Here is a 19,835-nt window from a genome sequence, read left to right as displayed (position 1 = left end):
CAGCTGTGGTAGCCTCTCCTCGCAGGGGAGTTGCTCCAGCCCCTTGAGCGTTTCAGTTGCCCTTTCCCTGGGAAGCTGCGCTCGGACGCGGTGCGCCTCAGCCCGACTCCTCCCCCTCGATGCCCCGGCCTCCGGACGGGAGGGAGCGGAGGCCGGCGTCTGGGAACGGAAGGCGAACCGCCTGCCCCGGTCGAAGCGGCGCGCAACGCCGCGCAGAAGGCCGGCCTCCGCGGGGAGCCGAGGGGCTGCCTCCAAGAGGAGCCTGGCCTGCGAGGCCTGCCGGAAGGGTTCCCGCTACGGCCGCCGCCCGAAGGCGCAGGGGGCGCGGCGCGGCGCGGCGCAGACCTCCGAGGCGGCGCTGGAGACGCCCCGGCGCGGACGCCCAGCAGGCCGGCGCCGCCGCCGCCGCCCGCGCGCGCCAGAAGCAGCGGCGCCTCCCCGTGGCTTGCGATGGCTGTGGGCGCGGATGTGCGCAGCCCTCGCGGGGGTCACCGCGGGGCCGCTGTTTCCAGTTGCTTCTAGCTGTCCTTTTGCTTTCCGCCCCTCTGCAAGATCCGAGGTGACGTTCAGTGGCGAAAACCCTGCGCTCCCCTCATCATCCGGACCTTCTAACTCAGCCCCAGGGCCTGCTGGGGCAGAGGGAGCCGGCCTCTTCGAGCGTGCCGCAAGGCGGCACCTTGACGACCCATCCTGAAGCGCCGGGGCTGAGAGAGCCCCCGCCCTGCGCTTGCTCGCAGCCCAGTCTAGACGAAGACCTCATCGTACAGTAAAACTGGGGATTGCATGTGGGGATGATTAAGAAAAAGGAGCGTGCCAAAGAGGTTAGGCCAATACCCTTCTCACTGGCGGCTTGTTTCCTATGGCCAGGGAGGTGTTTTTTCCATATGGTGGAGCACAATCCAGTCTGCATTGAATTATGCTGAGCTGAACAGCTACGTTTATCACGTGCTGAGCAATTTTGTTACGTAGCTGGACCAGCTTGCCCCAGCTGTGCAATTAGGAAATGCAGTGACCAGATGCCTCTGGATTAAAATATCATGATGTTATTTCGAGATCCAGCGCTACACAGAGCAGGGATGAAAAACGTGCCTTTTCCCTAGATGGGCCCAGGCAGTGTCAGCATATTGGTAATTGATAATCAGCTATCAGTCCTCTAATCTGATCAGAGAAGATTGCACAGCGGAGGGTGCTGACCTAAATGCCCACAGTGCTATTAACACCATAAAAAGAGGCCCAGAATTAGGAATGCAATCAGATAGGATAAAGAAAAGGCCTCTCAGATCATAAATAGGGGAGATTTGTTTTGAGAGACACAGACACATGGGCAGCGTGTAGCTTGAGAAAAGATTATTTTGGCACAAATATGCCCCTAAAACATAAGTATGTTGTTGTAATCATTGATCTTATTAAGAGTTCTGGATTTTAGCAATGTTTAGAGATAGTTAATTTAGAAACAGAAATGTATCCTTAGGAATATATCTTAATGGGACATAAATAAATGAAAGGAAAATGATCAGACATGTTAATGAAGAGGTATAAAAAGGCAATTCAGAACACGGGAGACGGGAGTTCTCCTAAGCAGCACCCCTGCCCCTGCCCCCTCTTAGTGGCCTGTTTCTTGCTCGGCTTAAGCCTCACCTTAGAATGATTGTGAATGTATCAGTTTGAATTTCTTCCGCCCTCAACTGACATTTTGTTCTTGGAGGCATTTGAATATGTTCCATTAAAGAGCTGATCGGGGGCCACCTACATATAGAAAGTGTATTTTGAGAGAACCTCTGAACAAAGACCTGTATGTCACACCCCGTCCCCTCATAGGGAGATGCTTGGGCTGGGCTTGACCAGTTGATTTTAAGAGGCAGCGGGGTTCAAGCTGCCGCTGCGAAGTAAGGGCTTCTTGGCCACGCTGGAGGAGTTGTTTCCTAGTGCTGCTGCTCCTGCAGGGACGAGCACTCTCTGTCCTCCCCCACCCCCCAGGGATGCAGTGCCACAGGCTGACGGAGCACTCTGACGAGAAGCCCTTCGCCTGCGAGGAGTGTGGGGCCAAGTTTGCTGCCAGCTCCACCCTGAAGAACCACCAGTGCTTGCACACTGGCGACCAGCCCTTTGTCTGCAAGCACTGTCCGATGTCTTTCTCGCAGGCTTCAGCCCTCGCCTACCGCAGCAAGAAGCAGCACGCCAAGGGTAGGCCCCCCAGGCAGGGCTCAGGCCCTCTGGGTGGAAGGGGAGGGCCTGCGGGATCTGAGGGAGTGCCCCGAAGTCCTGAGGGCTCTGGTGCTGCCTGAGAACCACCCCCTTCGGGCCAGCTAAGCATGCCGTTGCCTTTCTCGGCTGCATGTGAAGGTTCGTGGCTCTGTGGTAGAGCACGTGCTATGCCTGGGTGTGATCCTGGCTGGCAAGGAGCAGTCAGGAAAGGCTTCCCATTGCCCAGGCAGCCAGTGCAGCGCTGCTCAGCAGCCTCCACATCTCCCGCAGCCACGGCCAGCCTGTAAGGATGCTGTGAGTGCTGTGGCATTTCTAACCAATGCTCCCCGCCCCACCCCCCCGGACAGGCATGTGCTTATTTGGCCAACTTTTCTGCCTTGAGGGGAGAGGCAGAACTCAACACAGCTTACACACACACACACACCCAAACGCGCACACACCGGACTACTGCTAGCCCTAAACCTCCACCCCCAGCCACCTTTTTTTGGCTTCTATAATCTACAGCATATTTTCCAGCTGAACTCTGTCACTGTAAGATCAGACACCTCTTTCAAATAACTTTTAAACTTTCATACTTCTGAAACCTACTCTAGATAACCTGATTTCATGTGGCAGTAGCTTGCATGGTAACCCCCCATGGGTGTCTTTACAGGAAAGATGTATGCTTGCCAGTACTGTGCTGCTGTCTTTGCACAGTCCATTGAGCTGTCCCGCCATGTCCGCACCCACACGGGCGACCAGTCCTACATCTGCAGGGAGTGTGGGAAAGGGTTTCGTCAAGCTAATGGCCTCTCCATCCACCTGCGCACCTCCCACAGTGAGTACCCTGCAGGGGGGGCGGGGGGCTGGAGTTACGGCACCACTGGCGTGGGGCAAAGCTATTACTAATGGTAACAACATTCCCTCTCCAGCTCTGGAGGCTTTGTCATTTATTTCTCATGTACTTCAAGGCTCATCTTCTCAGCCGTAAGGGCTAGAAATGTGTTTTTTGAAAGCTGAGATCCTCAGGGAGCCATTTTTGCATCCACTTCCCTGATCAGCCCCAGATACCTTGAGTAGCTACTGGTGATGTAACCCTGGAGAAAGAGACAGTATCGAATGCTCGGAGTCTTCGCATCGGCACCAGGCCTGTGACTGGAACAGAGCGGCCTCAAACGTCATGGCTTGGAGGAGGCTGCCCTGCCAGAAGCTGTAGCTTCACTATGGCTGGTGGCTGATTTTCTGCAGCTTCTCAGCCTGAAAGCGCGAGCCCCACAAGGCACAGTGAGGTGCTCTGAGGGAAAGGCCCTGGGACAACAATACGGAAGCACCAGCTCCGCGCCTTGTCGGCCCATGTTGCTGTGCCAGCACCTTGCAGAGAGTGGCTGTAGCTGAGAGGGAGCTTGAGGGGGAGAGAGCCTGGCTTGCTGCCTGTAGCCAGGGGGAGATTTGGGGCAGTGCCATCCCCGTTTCTGGCTTAGTCTCTTCTCCACTCTGCTTCTTAAGATGGTAAGCGCTGTTGTGGCACGTGCAGGAAAACTATCCTGTGCGAATGTCATTGGTGCCTCTGTTTGTACTTCTGCTTCTCCCAGCCTCTGCATGTGGCATCACCAGCCACTGTCCCACTCGCTCTTCACAGGCTTCTCTTTCCTCTCTTCACAGGGGCTGCAGACATCGACAATCCCTACGACTGCAAGAAGTGACAGATGAGCTTCCCCACCCTGCAAGAGCACCAGAAGCACATCTGTGCAGCCCACACCAAAGAGTCCCCCCCCCGTCCCACATGTGGGAAGGTCTTCAGTCCCCCCCCCCCCCCGCTGGAGTGCCACCTGGTCACCCATGTTGGGGGGAAGCCTTTCCATTGCCAGATCTGTGACAAGGCCTATCAGGTATGCTGCACCAGCAACCAAATCGCTTCACCCTCTGTCCCCCTTTTCCTTTCCTGGCTCCCGTCCATCTGTGGGAGGCGTCATTTCTCTTGATGATTTCTCAGACAAATTGTGGTCAGCACAACAAGAACAAGCCAACAATGGAGCACTGAGAACTCAAGCGCTGAATTCTGAATTGGCATAATTTGTGTATAATAAAAACTATTGTTTTCGGGGGGGGGGGTCCATTAAACAAGGCAGTTTACAATAAAAATCAGTGAAATATCATTTCAAAATAATAAAAGTGAAGCACAGAGGGCTAATAAAAGTTCCAAATACAGAGTTAACAACAGACAAATGGCTCGGGTTCAGTCATTCGACGCCAGTAGGCCTTAAGTGCTTTGTAAACCAAAGTGGCACTCTTTGGGCTGGCGCCAAAGACCTGGCTCTGCTGAGGAGCAGGCCCCGCTCGGGCACCGCTGTGAAAAGATGGACGATGCGCTGCGGGCCAGCGGCTGACACAGCGACTTTCCTTGGCTTCCGCTGTCGACAGAGGGAGACATGGCCACAGTCCCACCATTGCGCACTAGAAACCTTGGGGCCGTCCCTAAGTCGGGGGACTTGGACCAGCCACTGCCACCCCCTCCGCAAACTCTCCTTGTTAACCAGAACGGATTTGCTCTCTGCAGCAATTGTCGGGACTGTGGTACCACAATCGGACTCATCACCCGGACATCTTTGCTGCTCAGAATCACCGGTCTTCCAAGTTCTCGCTGCAGTGCAGTTCCTGTGACGAGACATTTTCCAGCACTGCAGCCCACAGGAGGCACATCAAGGAAGAACATGCTGGTAAGGAGGGAGGGGAAGCAGAGGAGCTCTCCTAAGGACCTCCGGTACCAGAGGCGGTATGCCTGTGTGCACCAGTAGCTGGGGAGCATGGGCGGGAGGGTGCTGTTGTGCTCGTATCCTGCTAGTGGCTCCCAGTCCCACTGTGTGAACAGAATGCTGGCCTAGATGGACCCAGCATGGCCCGCCACAGGTGCTAGTGATGCCTCTCCTGTCCTGAGGAAGGCAGGATGAGTTGGCACCTTCTGTTCTAGGGGCCCTGCAGCTGCTGCCTCTCTGGCAGCAGGAGGGAGAGCAGGCGGGCTGCTCTCACCTCCAGCTTGGCCTGGACTCAGAGCCATCCTGTGCAATCAGGCCAAGGCCCAGTAGTTCGGCCATCTGGCAAACTCATAAGCAGCCCCCCCCCGCTGTTACCTGGTCTGTCGCCAAGCCCCAGAACATCTGTTGTGGTGGCAAATTCCCTGCACCGCCTTCCTTTCCCGCTGTGGGTCAATCCTTGTGGCTCTCATAGCTTTTTCCCCCTTCAGACCTGATGTTCTACAAGTGCGAGAAATGTCACAGACTCTTCCCCACTCCAGCCTTGCTGCAGGCCCATATGAAAAGTCAGCATGAAGGTGAGTGAGTGCGTCCCTTCCTTGCTCCCTTGGAGGATCTTCCTCCTGCCACCCACAGCTCCGCTCCCTCTTCCGTAGGGCCCCAGCTGTTCCCCTGCCCACACTGCTCAGCTTCCTTCCACCTGCAGGGGCCACTGCAGCCCCATCTGGCCGCTGAACACCCCGCCCAGGCAGAACCTTCTTCCCTCCGACACAGGCTGCAGGGGGAGCTCTCTCCTGGGCAGGAGCAGCTGGAGGGGTGCTGCAGTGCTGAGCACCCCAAAGTGGTGCCAGCAGACTCCCACGTCCCCACAGCCCACGTAGTGCAGGTCAGTGACACTCAGATGTGGCCTGTCCCCCTCCCAATCCACCCCCGCTCCCACGCAGGCTTTTTTCTTCCTCGTGTCTGGTCTGTGTCCCTCTTTTCAAGGGGATCCGGCTGGGCTGCGTTCCTCAACTACAATGTCACCCATTACAGGCACGGGAAAGGGAAGAGAGGCAGAGCATGATGGGAAAGGAAGGAGCTCTGGGTCTTCTCTAGGTCACCAGCAGAGACTTGCATTTTTTCCATCTTCCTTCAGTTGCAATTTTGTAACGTGACTCACACCGTCTTGTGGGGCACCAGAATTGAAGCCATTCTCCAGGGTCTCCCTGGCAATTCTCGGTTGCCAGGCTGGAGAGCAGGCAGGACCAGCAAGTGTGAGGATGACCCCACTTCCTTATGCTCCTGGCTAGCTGGGCAAGTGAGGCTGTTCCCGGAACAGGGAGTCAAAGGAAGCGGTGCATTGTTGACACAGGTAGAAATCATAGCAGTGCCCACCTTCTGGCTCGGCAGATCACGGGACGTCGGTCTCTGGCTCCTTGCCCCACCCCCCGCAATCCGACTGAAGTGTCTCACGTGGCCCAGTGAGGTTCTGTTTTCACTCCTAGAAATGGCAGCTTGTTTGCTGAGGGAATTCCAGAGGAAGTCATACAATTCCAGCCTCCTGCAGATCCTCTGCTTCCTAGATTTACAAGATTGTAGACAGTCGTCCATAGGTAGAGCAGGAGGAAAAGGCTCCTGCCCACTTCTGCCAGTGTTCCGGATACCTTGAACATTCTCCAGGAGGATCTGGCCAAGCACCTGGCACCCAGTGCACTGAAGCCACTTACCCTAAATAGCATTTGGGCAGAATCCCATCCCATCTTTTCCCTGGTTGACCAAGTGGAGCCTTCTCTTAGGAAAGCCAGGCTGGGACAGAGTGACTGCCACAAGAAAGCTGAATGGGGGTTTGAGCCTATGTCTCCTGCACCCACTTTCCAGTCCAACCAGTGATACCCATATCCTCTCCCTGGCAGGTGATTCAGTTGCCACAGCAAGAAGCCATCGCCCCAGCAGAGTTGGGACTTGCTGGCTCCCTGGTGTTCCTGACATTGCCAGATTCCCAGGGGGCCACCAAGGTAGAACAGAGTGGGTGACAACAGTGACCACAGAAGACTTGCTGGATGAGAAAATGGCTGGTTGGTGAAGAAGCCATGGAGTCAGGCAAGGCGGGAGCAAAATTGGCGGCGTTCCTGGCTCAAAGTCCCCTCCTGAAAGGCCAGCTCTCAAGATGGCTGTGGAGCTGGGAGCGCAGCACGCTCCCTTCCACTCCTTCCGCTGGCGCTGCCACCTTCCCGTGAGCCTTGCTCTGGCCAGGCATTCACAGGTTTGGCAGGTGGGCTGTGGGGTCACCATGAGGATAATGTCCCAGGTGCTTCAGTCCTGAGTGCCTCATTTACTCTGGTGCTGCTGCGGGCACAGAATGAGCATGCAAGGGAACATGGCAGCCCCCATGGGGAGCAGCAGAGGCTGGGTGGGCCAGAAGCTTGGCAGGCTTGATGGGAGTGCCCAGGGGCACCTGGCCCTCCCAAGAACTTGGCAGCCACTCTGCTGCGTGCGCTGGCTGCTGCTAGTGCCCTCTCGAGCAGCGGGTTGAGGGGTCCTGGGCAAAGGCCTTCTGGTGGGACCCTCTGCCGCTCTGCAGGCTTCTCCAGCAGCAGCAGCAGTACAGGGCAGCTGGATTTAGGCACCACTGGCATTTCCCACACTGGGCCCAGCTGAGCATGGCTCTGGACCCAGTCCCCGCCGCACTGCTTGGACAGCAGGACAAACTTTGTTTTTAAAGGAGAGCCAGGGCAGGAGTCTCTGGCAGGCCCTGGCATGGCACTGAGAGTGGTGGCAGCTACCCAGGGGGCCAGGGCTCCCTTGGCCCGGCTCCTCCATCACGGGACTCTTCGCCGTGCAGTGTGTTCCTCCAGAGGGAGCCCATTTTCAGTGGAGGATAGCTCCAGTGAAAGTAGAACACCAGGCAGATCGTTCAGGAAAGATGGGCAGGACCTTGTAATATGCATAGTGAGGCCTGCAGTACTCAAGGATGTCAGGAGAGGCCGCAGCATCCCTTACTGAGGTTATTTATTTAATAAAACATAAAGTTGCTGTTGTCAGACTGGCTGAATGAAGAGAAATGCTGTTTGGCATGACTGCTGCAACTGCTAATTTGGAAATCCTAAACCTCAAATTGCTTTTATTCCTGCTGGAAACCACAGTTCTCAGAGCCACAGTTATCTTGTCCTATGAGTACGTCAGCTGGGTTTGCCAGAGAATTGGCATGTGTGACCTCTGCACCCCAGCCCATCTTGCTGGTTGATCTTGGAATTTTCAAGCTGGGGAATCAGGCTAGCAGGGGGCGGGGGGGTCGCACTCTGGCCGGCTGCTGTCACTGTTCCCTGAAGCACGCATTCAGAGCTTTTCTCCTTATGGCCGATTCTGGGGGGAGGGGATATCAGTGCCAGGTGGCACCTTGTGAGAGCCCACCAGCTTTCCCAGATGCAACCTGTTCTGGGCCTCTCCCTTGTGGCTTTATGTCAGACACTCTCCTGCCCACACCAGTAAAGCCCATTTCAGAAGTAGACATGCAACTGTCTGTCATATCCAGACCCTGTTTGGATTTATCACTGGGCATAGGCTGTGATTTTTCATGCAAAGCCTCTGTCTGAGTCCTCTTCAAGCCAAGGAGGAGCGGGGAGTTTTTGCCAGGCCAGATGTTTCACAGCTGGCTCCCTCATCTCTCCTCCAGAGGAGGCTAGCAGCAGTCAAGGGGGGGGGTCCCCATGATGGCGACCTCTTCCCCAGCCTCTCGGGTGTTCCAGCTGCTAGTGCTGCTATTGATGTACTTTGCAGTTTGTGTAGGTAAATTGTGGGAATGAACAAGGGGGAGGGAAGCAACAATCTAAAGAACCAAGGAGTGCAGAACCTTCAGAGGGGCCTGACAGACAAAGCCATTTCAGCAGGGTGCCATGAATTCTGAGGGGACGCTTCTTTCTTGGAACTAAAAATTATTTTGCCCAAGATTAGGGACTTTCCAAGCAGAAGATCATCTCTGGCACAAGGTGGGGAATACAGAGAACTCGAGGAGACACTGTTCACCTCCTGCACCTCTGTCGGTTCCTGGCTGGAGTGGAAATCTTGGGCCTTGAAGGCCTTATTCACCAGGGCAGCTACTGTGCCAGGACAGCAAGCCCAAAGACTATGCCCCTGTAGACTGAAGCAAGTGGGACTGGAATCCTAAGATGACTTCCACATGTATCAGGACCTGTCCGTACAGGGATATTGTGTCACTAAGTCAAAATGGAAGAAATGGCCATTTGAAGTGAGGCCGAAATCCCACACCAGTTGGCCGTTTCCTTCCATGATCTGCAAGTGGTGTACAGCAGGCACACAGAATTACTTTGGTTGAGGAGGGCCCCCCCAGGCCTGAATGAGCTTCACCCAGAAGTACATCAAGGTTCATAGAGCCCAAGCAACAGACCTGCGGTGAAGCCAGACACAGGAAGGCATGAAGCTGAATGTTGCCTAGGGAGTTTTGTCTGTGGCAGCTGGAACTTTCTATGTCGGGTGGGCAACTTGTGGCCCTCCAGATGTTTTGACCTACAACTCCCACCATCCCTGACCATTGGCCAGGCTGGCTAGAGCTGATGGGAGCTGTAGGCCACAGTATTTGGAGGGCCACAAGCTGCTCTCTGGCGTCTTCACACCTTGAGCCAGCACGTGCTCAAATTTTATTGCTGCCGCCTTGTGGCATAAGGTCTGCTTATCCTGTAGCAGAGCGCCACCTCCTGTGAAAGGTGCGGGCTTCTCATCTCCCTTCACGATGGTTGTCATAGGGAAAGAGCTGGACACAAAGAAGTCTCAGCAGGATCAGCTATTGAAGGTGCGCGGAAGGGATCCTTCTTGACTGCATCCTCCAACACATACGTTGAAACTAAATTACGGGGACCGCCAGCAGTCCAGAGCTCCACGGAGGGCATTCCTCCCATTGGGCCACGTTGATTTGTCGCGTCTTCAGGGGAGGAGCCACCCTGCCCTCGCCATCCGGCTCTGTCTAGCAAGCCCTGCAGGCAAGTTGAGCTGGTGCTCTTAACAGTCCAGCCTTTCTGTCGCTTTAGGCCTAGTTTTTCCTTTCCTTTCACTTTTGATTTTATTCCTTGGGCAGCTAGTTGTTCCTCCCCACCTCTCCTTAGCAGGAGTCCAGCTTCACATGGCTTCCCCAGGGGCAGACTCAAAGCAGCCAGCCTTCATTCCGCTTGGAAGCCAGCTGCCAGACAGCGTGCTCGCGCTGCTGCCCCACCACTTTTCCCAGGCCCTTTCGTTGTGGCTTTAGAGCAAGCAACAGCTGTGGACAGGTGGACAGCCAACCATGCTCCACTCCTCTCCCTTTCCTCTCTACTGGGCAGGCAGAGAGCACTGAGCCCCAGTTGCTCTGCTGGCCCTCTCCACCATGGCGGAAAGAAGCACCAGTCCTGGATCGGGTTCCAAAGCCTCAGTCAGAGGCCGAGTGGGCAGACACTGGTCTGATGATCAGGGTGTGAGTTCGGCACCAAGAGGGGAACAGCATGCTCCTCGGCACCCGGACTCAGAGTTCAGTGTTGCAGGCCCAACCCCAGTGCCTGACCTTGCAGGGGAAGGGGCCATAGCTCAGTTTGCAGCCTGGGTTCCCTGCAGGTTTCAAAGGCCCTGCCAACCAGAGGGAGGGATACCCCCAGGGAGGGGTCATAGAATAGTGTAGAGTAGTGGAGTTAGAAGGGGCCTTTAAGACCATTAAGTCCAACCCCCTGCTCAGTGCAGGAGTCTAAATCAAAGCATCCCTGACAGATGGCTGTGGGAGAGCCCACCACCTCCCTAGGGAATGGGTTCCACTGTCGTATTGCTCCAGCAGTCAGGAAGTTTTTCCTGATGTTCAGCCAGAATCTGGCTTCCTGAAACTTGAGCCCATTACTCTGTGTCCTGCACTCTGGGCTGATCGAGAAGAGATCCTGGCCTTCCTCTCCGAGACAACCTTTCAAGTACATGAGGAGCGCAATCCTATCTCCCCTCAGTCTTCTCAAGGCTAAACATGCCCAGTTCTTTCAATCTCTCCTCATCGGGCTCTGTTTCCAGTCCCCTGATCACCTTTGTTGCCCTCCTCTGGACCCTCTCCAGTTTGTCTGCATCCTTCTTCAAGTGCGGTGCCCAGAACTGGACACAGTACTCCAGATGAGGCCTAACCAGTGCTGAGGAGAAGGGAACTCGTACTTCCCGGGATTTGGAAGCTGTGCTTCTATTAATGGAGCCATCTTCCTTGGCTTCTCTTTCTCCCTGTAAAAAGAAGGGAAAGAGAAAGAGGTGGAGGTCTTCCTGCAGCCACAGATACAACCGTAGACCCTCCTCCCCCTCCCCCTCTGCAACCCACTAGGGCTGCCCTTTGGCATCCATCTCGGGGGGCTCGTCTAGCCCCACCCCTCCTCCTCCTGCTCTGGCAACAAGGCAAGAAAGAGAAATGGGTCTGAGAAGGCAACACGCCCACTTAAGGGCGGGGGGAGCAGTAGTAAAAACCTTAAACTTCTGGGGGTGAGTGTGACTCAGAAAATCGTGGCAAAGATTAAGGGCAGCTGAGGAGGAGCTTGAACCTTCCAGTTCAAAGAGCACACTCTTTAATCCAGAACTGTTCCCAGCGCTGCTGATCCAGGACACCCCAGCTTTCTGAGAGCGCAGGCACCTCAGTGCAGAATGGGCTAAGTCTGCCTTCCCTCAGGCCTTTACAAAGCCTCTGACGTTGCTCCTACCCCATTCCTTAAAGGAGGCCTGGAAAGCAAAGTGGAAAGCCCCTCCAAACCAAGTCAGTCCATAAGCTGGAAAATAAACCTTATTCCCTTCCAAGCAAAGCTAAGGATATGCTTAAGGTCTCTGTGGTAGATGCTCCAGTTGCAACACTCCCCATGCAGCCATTCCTGCTGATGGGGAGAGGGGACCCAAAGATCCATGTGATAAACACGTGGAGACAGCCCCCACAAGCATTTAGAATCCTTTGCTGCATCCCTCGGCGTCAGCAACCAATTCCTTTTTCTCCACAGCGGTATATGGGTGGAGGATATGGCACGGGCAAAGTCCACACCGAAACCTTTAAAAGGTGGTCTCAAGAAAATTGCATATACAGCTGCTCCCCTTGCAGATTTGGCCTTGTTGTTCAGTCATGTCCAACTCTTCGTGACCCCATGGACCATAGCACACCAGGCCTTCCTGTCCTCTGCTCTCTCCCGGGGTGTGCTCAAGTCCATATTCATTGCATCAGTGATGCTATCTAGCCATCTCATCCTCTGCCGTCCCCTTCTCTATTTGCCTTCAATCTTTCCCAGCATCAGGGTCTTTTCCAGGGAGTTTTCTCTTCGCATTAGGTGGCCAAAATATTTGAGCTTCAGCTTCAGTATTTGTCCTTCCAATGAGCAGTTAGGGTTGATTTCCTTTAGGATGGACCTCCTTGCAGTCCAGGGGACTCGTAAGAGTCTTCTCCAGCACCACAGTTCAAACGCATCGATTCTTCAGTGCTCAGCCTTCCTTATAGTCCAGCTCTCACAGCTATATGTTGCTACTGGGAATACCATAGCTTTGATTATATGAACCTCTGTCAGCAAGGTGATGTCTCTGCTTCTTACTATGCTGTCTAGGTTTGCCATAGCTTTCCTCCCAAGGAGCAAGCGTCTTTTAATTTCATGGCTACAGTCACCGACTGTGGTGATCTTGGAGCCCAAGAAAGTAAAATCTGTCACTGCTTCCATTTCTTCCCCTTCCATATGCCAGGAAGTGATGGGGCCAGATGCCATGATCTTCGTTTTTTTAATGTTGAGTTTCAAACCAGCTTTTGCACTCTCCACTTTCACCCTCAACAAGAGGCTCTTTAGATCCTCTTCACTTTTTGCCATTAGGGTGGTATCATCTGCGTATCTGAGGTTGTTGATAATTCTCCCGGCAATCTTAATTCCGACCTGTGATTCATCCAACCCGGCGTTTCTCATGATGTACTCTGCATATAAGTTAAATAAGCAGGGCGACAATATGCAGCCTTGTCGTACTCCTTTCCCAATTTGGAACCAGTCGGTTGTTCCATGTCTGGTTCTTACTGTTGCTTCTTGACCCCTGTACAGGTTTCTCAGGAGACAAGTAAGGTGGTCTGGTACTCCCATCTCTTTCAGAATTTGCCACAGTTTGTTGTGATCCACACAATCAAAGACTTTAGCGTAGTCAATGAAGCAGAAATAGACGTTTTTCTGGAATTCTCTTGCTTTCTCCATGATCCAGCAAATGTTGGCGATTTGATCTCTAGTTCCTCCACCTCTTCGAAACCCAGCTTGTACTTCCGGTAGTTCTCGGTTCACATACTGCTGAAGCCTAGCTTGTAGGATTTTGAGCATCACCTTGGTGGCATGTGGAATGAGCGCAATTGTACAGTAGTTTGAACACTCTTTGGCATTGCCCTGCTTTGGAATTGGAATATAAACTGACCTTTTCCAGTCTTGTGGCCATTGTTGAGTGTTCCAAATTTATTGGCATATTGAGTGCAGCGCTTTAACAGCATCATCTTTTAGGATCTTAAATAGCTCAGCTGGAATACTGTCATCTCCGCTAGCTTTGTTGTTACTAATGCTTCCTAAGGCCCACTTGACTTCACTCTCTAGGATGTCCGGCTCAAGTTCAGTGACCACACTATCCTGGCTATCAGGGACATTCAGATCTTTCCTGTATAGTTCTTCTGTGTATTCTTTCCACCTCTTCTTAATCTCATCTGCTTCTGTTAGGTCCCTGCCTTCTTCGTCCTTTAACATGCCTGTCTTTGCACAAAACGTCCAATTTTCTTGAAGAGATCTCTAGTCTTTCCCATTCTGTTGTTTTCCTCGATTTGCCATTTCCTTCTCCAGTGGGCCACATTTTGTCAGAACTCTCCGCCATGACCTATCCGTCTTGGGTGGCCCTGCACAGCATAGCTGATGGCTTCACTGAGTTACGCAAGCCCCTTCGCCACAACAAGGCAGTGATCCATGAAGGGGCCTTAGGCTCTCTACAGTTCAGTGCTAGAGTCATGGCATCCAGTTCCCTGGCCAGAAGGAACATTTGGCTACGTCATTGGGATGCAGAACTTGGGTCACAATCCAGGCTTGCTAGTTCTACCTTCGAAGGAGCCAAACTTTTTTGTAATCCACTGGAGACTGAAACAAAGGACAAGAAGCTAGAACTTGCTGGCCAATAAAAAGGAGGACCATAAGCCCAGGCAATAGTCTTCCTTCCGAGGTAACAAGACCACACAGATATCCCATTCCTCAGGTGTTTTCAAGAATAAATGGAACTGTTCATCTAGATCCTCAGGAAAAAGTCAGTCCTCCAACTATCCTGCCTCCACTATTAAGGATGGGAAGAAACAACAATCTTCCTGACACCAACAGTCTTCCCCCAATCAGCACATAGGGGGGCAGCTGATGCATTTTGCCCCAATGTGGATCACTGTCACCTAGTTCTGGGACACCATAGCTCATGGCTATGCCCTGGAATTCTCTTCTAGGCCAGGGACAAGTTCATTCCTTCTCCTAGGAAAAGAACCTGGTAAAGCACAAGAAATTCTTGAGAGCCATAGAACATCTCGTAGCCATCAAGGCAATTTAGCCAGTTCTTCAGACAGACATCCACTCCAGGGTCCACTCCACTTTTTTCTTAGTTCCCAAGAAAAACAGGGACATACGAGTGATACTGGATCTAAAATGGCTCAACGAGAATATCCCCAAGAAACACTTGAAAATGGAGATGCTTTGACCAATTGTGGAAGTATTTGAACAAGCAGAGTTTCTCGCTTCAGTAGACCTTTCAGAGGCATATCTGCACATTTCAATGGACTCCCATTGTCGATTCTGGAAGTTTTGTTATGACAATTGCCATTTCCAGTATCAAGCACTGCCCTTCGGCCTGACCTCAGTGCCAAGAGTGTTCTCCAGTGTGTTGATAGCTCTCGTGGCTCACCTCAGAACCCAAGAGGTATGGATCTACCTTTATCTGGATGACATCTTGATCCAGTCTCCTTTGAGAAACAAATGCCTGATAGGCATACAGACCACAGTGTCATGCTTGCATCAACATGGCTTTGTGGTCAATATGGAGAAAAGTAATCAGATTCCAACTCAGTGGCTCATTTAGGGATCCTGCTAGACACAAGAACATTCAGGATGTTATTATTAGAGGAGAGACAAGTCAAGATCCAGAACTGCTTGTCAACCATGATGGCAGCAAAGTGGACAGATCTCATGGACTTAGCCAAGCTCCTGGGCCTGCTGGTGTCTTGTCAGAACCTGATGTCTTGGGGTTCAATGCCATCTTCTCCCATTCCAGGACCAGATAGCACCATCATATCACACCTGGGTCTTGGTATTGTCATATCTCAAGTTAGATTGGAAGAGGTTGATGGAGCCATTAAGGGTAGAGAAAGGTGTCTCCCTGAAGGTTCCAGTTTGGAAAGTCTTCATGGACGCCAGCCTATTTGGATGGGGGGCCCCACCTGGGGAACGAAGTCATGCAGAAGATCTGGTCCAACAAGGAGAAGTATTGCAGTATCAACTGGCTGGAATGCTAAGCCATTTTCCTAGGCCTTCTGGTGTTCCGTTCATCCCTGTTGGGCAGCCATGTCCTGGTCAGGACAGACAATGCCATGGCAAAAGCCTGCATCAACAAACAGGGAGGGGCGAAATCCTCATAATTGAACAGGTTGGCCTGGAAGCTCCTATCGTTGGCAGAGGCCTCCATCAAGTCCATTTCAGCAGAACATCTAGCAGGTGTGTCTAATCTTACAGGTGATTGGTTGATTCAGACATCTCTCAAGGAATCTGAATGGGCTCTCAACCCTCAAATCTTTCAGAAGGTTGACCAGAAGGTTGACACTGACCAGAAGGCTAGGAGAACTATGGATCTGTTCGCCACACCACACAGTGCACAGGTTCCCACCTTCTTCTCAAGTTTCCCATGTCATACAAAAGCAGGCATGGACACGCTTGTGGAACCATGGCCAAAAGGGCTATTGTATGCAAAATACAGTATGAGATGCAAGAATTGGAGAACTTCAGCGGAAGTCATCCTGGTTGCTCCATATTGGCCCAGGTGTCCATGGTTTCCAGAACTGATAACATGTTGATCCGGGATCCATGGAGAATGCCCAGCAGGAAGGGTCTGCTTCTCCAGTGTCCTGTGCTGCACACACACCCAGACCTCTTCCAACTAACAGCCTGAAAGGCAGTGGTATCATGAGTCTCCTCTTAAGACCCTTCTGTCTTCCAGATGAAGTTCCACTAATAGGGTCTATAGTACCACATAGAACGTTTTTTGGTTTGGTGTCAGAAGAATTGATAGGTCTCCATCCCCCGAAGATCCCCCAGCAAGAAGGATCTTGGAATTGTCGTCGATCACAAGCTGAATATGAGCCAACAATGTGATGTGGCTGCAAAAAAGGCAAATGCTATTTTGGGCTGCATTCATAGAAGCATCGCTTCCAAATCCCGGGAAGTACTAGTTCCCCTCTACTCAGCACTGGTTAGGCCTCATCTGGAGTACTGTGTCCAGTTCTGGGCACCACACTTTAAGAAGGATGCAGACAAGCTGGAGAGGGTTCAAAGGAGGGCAACAAAGATGATCAGGGGACTGGAAACAAAGCCCTATGAAGAGAGACTGAAAGAACTGGGCATGTTTAGCCTTGAGAAGAGAAGACTGAGGGGAGATATGATAGCACTCTTCAAGTACTTGAAAGGTTGTCACAGAGAAGAAGGCCAGGATCTCTTCTTGATCATCCCAGAGTGCAGGACACGGAATAATGGGCTCAAGTTACAGGAAGCCAGATTCCGACTGAACATCAGGAAAAACTTCCTGAGTGTCAGAGCAATACGGCAATGGAACCAATTACCTGGGGAGGTGGTGGGCTCTCCCACACTGGAGGCCTTCAAGACGAGGCTGGACAGCCATTTGTCAGGGATGCTCTGATTTGGATTCCTGCATTGAGCAGGGGGTTGGACTCGATGGCCTTGTAGGCCCCTTCCAACCCTACTACTACTATTCTATGATTCTATGTACAAGAGGTGTTGGGCTCTCTCCAGGTGAGGCTGGATAAGGGTCTGAGTACGAGTACAATTAAGAGGCAAGGAGCTGCACTTACCAGCATGCTGGGATGCAAAGGGAGTCCTCCTGTTTCATATCACCCACATCTAAAAAGCTTCTTAAAGGGTGTGGCTCTCATTAATCTCCCAGCTGTACATTGCTTTCCTACCTGGAACCTGAACTGGGTTCTTACGGCATTGATGGGTAGTCCATTCGAACCCATGGACACGTGTTCTTTTAAGTTGCTCATGTTTAAAACAGTCTTTTGGGTGGCTATAACTTCAGCAAGGAGAGTTTCAGAGTTAGGAGCCCTCTTGGCTGATCCACAATTGTGTATTTTTCATAATGATGAGGTGGTACTTCATACCGAGCCTTCCTTCATCCCTAAGGTTAATTCTGCTCTCCAAAGATCCCAGGAAATTTCTCTTATGTCATTCTGTCCTAAGTTTGGTAGATCCAAAGGACCAGAGTTGGCATAAATTAGATGTGAGAAGGGCATTGTGGTTCTATTTAGATAGGGCCGTTGCCCACAGTCTTTCTAGCTCATTGCTAATTTCCTTTGACTCCAAGACCTTGGTGGCTAAGGTGTCGAAGTCTTCCATTTCTAGATGGCTGAAGGAATGCATTGTGTTGGCCTATCAAACTTTAGGGAAGGACCCGCCTGGGGGGATCACTGCTCATTCCTTGAGGGGGGCATCAGCTTCTTCAGCTTGTAAGGGAGATTTTCCTGTCCTGGACATATGTAAGGCAGCCATGTGCAGAGCTTCGTTACGCTTTGCAAGATTGACACTGCTTCTTCAGCAGATGCTGCTTTTGGGTGCAGAGTGTTGTAAAGGGGCTGGTACATGGAGCTCTGGTCCCTTCCCCGCCCTGTTGATGCACTGCTTTGTTACATCCCATAGTGAAGAAATCCCCTCTGGAAAAAGCAGAAATTTCCTTACCGTGCATTTTTGTTCCTGGGGCTCCGTGGGGGGCATTGTGCCCACCCTGCAAGGTGCCCAGCATATTATTCTGTTAAGGAAGAAGAGTTTGGGGTGGTCATGGCTTCTGCCCCCACCGCACATGCAGGAAGATAGGCAGGGGTTCCTGGGCTCTTTCCTATTCCTGCCTCGCATGTTTGCCCTTGTTTGTTTTTTAAACTTGTTTTCAGGTCGATGAAGTTCATGTTTCTTTGCCATTTTTTCTGCCTTTAGTTGTGGGGTTGTCCTCTGCGTTACCAGTCCGGTCAGGGAGGGCAGGGTGGCTCCTCCCCCAGAAGAAGCGACAAATTGACTCTGTCTACATGGCCCAGAGGGAGGCGCCATCCCAAGGTGAAGGGTGCCCCTTGTGGAGCACCGAGAACAAAAATGCACAGTAAGGGCATTTCTGTGTTTTGTTTGGAGCTGTGAGAAGGGCTGGGCTTCATAACGTCAGAAGAGCCCTGCTGCATCAGACCAAAGGTCCATCCAGTCCCGCATTCTGTTGCCACGGCGGCCAACCAGCTGCCTGTGGGAAGCCCACAAGCAGGACCCGAGGGCAAGAACACCCTCCCACCCATGTTCCCCAGCAGCTGGCGTAGTTACAGCTTTGTTTCATGGCAACACTGTGACCTCTAGGCTTGGAACGTCCTCACACGTCCTCGCACGTGTTGCCAGTGGGGTTGAAGCGCCACAGCCCATTAGCTTGCCTCTAGGGATGAGCGACCATCCAGGTGCAGCAGGATTCGTATCTCCATCCAAAGGTCAAGAATCACGTAGAACAGGTGGGACCTACCGCAAAATGTTGCCATGTGTCGGTGTGCTGTTGTGCAGGGCTCCAGTCAGGCAGTTCTGCCCTCCTTCCATCATGCCTCCCGCCTGGTCTCCTGTTCCTCTCCCCAAGGGTCAGGCAGCATCCTGTGACCACTGAGCACGTGCCACCCTCGGGGGCTGCCTCTGGGATCCCCCCCCCCCGAGTTCGTTCTCACCAGATGTCTTTGTCTTCTGCACTCAAAGAAATGTGTGCAAAACAAAAAAATGGTTCAAGATGCCCTTCCCTGTTTTGAGGTTGTGGTAATATGCAAATATATTAAACTGAATAAATTTACCTGTTAAAAGGCATGTGAGTAATCAATTAAAATTAGCTAATCAGTTGGCAACCCTATTCATAAACAGTCTGATCCAATCCGCATTGAAGTGTCAGGTCCTTCAAGGCCTCTGATAAGACAGCGATAGTGAGAACGGCAGAGCCAACTGACAGCTATGGAATGGCTGAGGAAAGACCTTTGTGTGACCTGTGAAACCAGGCTATGAGTCTGCCCATTTTGCTGGAGACGGCTCCTGGGTGAGGGTTCCAGAGCCCTGTCTTGGCGTTCCCTGTAGTCCCCGTCACAGTGCTGGACTGTAGCCAGATGGCCTCTGTGTTGTGAGTGGTTCTTCGTGCGCAGGGCGCAGCGGGGGGGTGGCGTCTCCGCCTTCCCAGAGTGACACGGAGGGTGGGAACCAAAAGTGTTCCCAACAATTTCATTCTTCAGGGGGAATTCAGACATAAGAGATGCTACAAATCTCTCACTGTCCCCGCGCTGTACATGTGGATTAACACATAAATTGTTCTTGGAAGTGACACTCTACTTTGTTCCTCTCCCTCAAAGGAGCGTTTTGGGATGAATGGCTTTGTATACCTGGTGTTCTCTCCCATCATGATGCCTCCTCCATCCAGATGAGATGTTCCATATTCATTAACCACCACCCGCTTTGTGTAGCTCTCCTATGAGATGGTTTGTGACAAGGTATTCATCTCCCTTTTCATTTGCAGCTTCATTTTATCCTTGGCAGTCTTGCTTGCCAAGAGACAAGCTCTTCATTATGTCCCTTACTTGGATTGGGACTTATTGCTCTGTTTCTTGGAAACCTCCCTTTCATGTGCTCCATA

General features: G+C 52.3%; 2 protein-coding genes across 3 annotated transcripts in view; one reads left to right on the top strand and one right to left on the bottom strand.

Moving 5' to 3' along the window:
- The first annotated feature begins 765 nt into the window (after positions 1 to 765).
- On the top strand, positions 766 to 4,405 carry LOC146335498 (zinc finger and BTB domain-containing protein 40-like). The gene is made up of 3 exons (XM_084822341.1): positions 766 to 2,184; positions 2,858 to 3,022; positions 3,847 to 4,405. The coding sequence occupies exons 1-3, from the start codon at positions 1,980 to 1,982 to the stop codon at positions 3,885 to 3,887; spliced, it is 411 nt and encodes a 136-aa protein (XP_084678467.1). The 5' UTR covers positions 766 to 1,979; the 3' UTR covers positions 3,888 to 4,405.
- LOC146335497 (uncharacterized) overlaps positions 3,101 to 19,835 on the bottom strand; it is a 57,418-nt gene continuing 40,683 nt past the window's right edge. The window contains exon 3 of one of the 2 annotated variants that reach the window (XR_014786081.1): positions 3,101 to 3,874. Coding sequence is in view for 1 of the 2 variants with exons in the window: in XM_084822342.1 (XP_084678468.1) it covers positions 3,792 to 3,874 (83 nt within the window). In the remaining variant the exon portion in view is untranslated. The remainder of the gene's footprint in view (positions 3,875 to 19,835) is intronic. The other variant, XM_084822342.1, reaches the window with a different exon arrangement.

This window comes from Heloderma suspectum, chromosome 15 (genome assembly GCF_057233095.1).
Source record: "Heloderma suspectum isolate Gila_16-S chromosome 15, 16-S_ref, whole genome shotgun sequence".
NCBI lineage: Eukaryota > Metazoa > Chordata > Lepidosauria > Squamata > Helodermatidae > Heloderma > Heloderma suspectum.
This window is presented reverse-complemented; position numbering and strand designations above follow the sequence as displayed.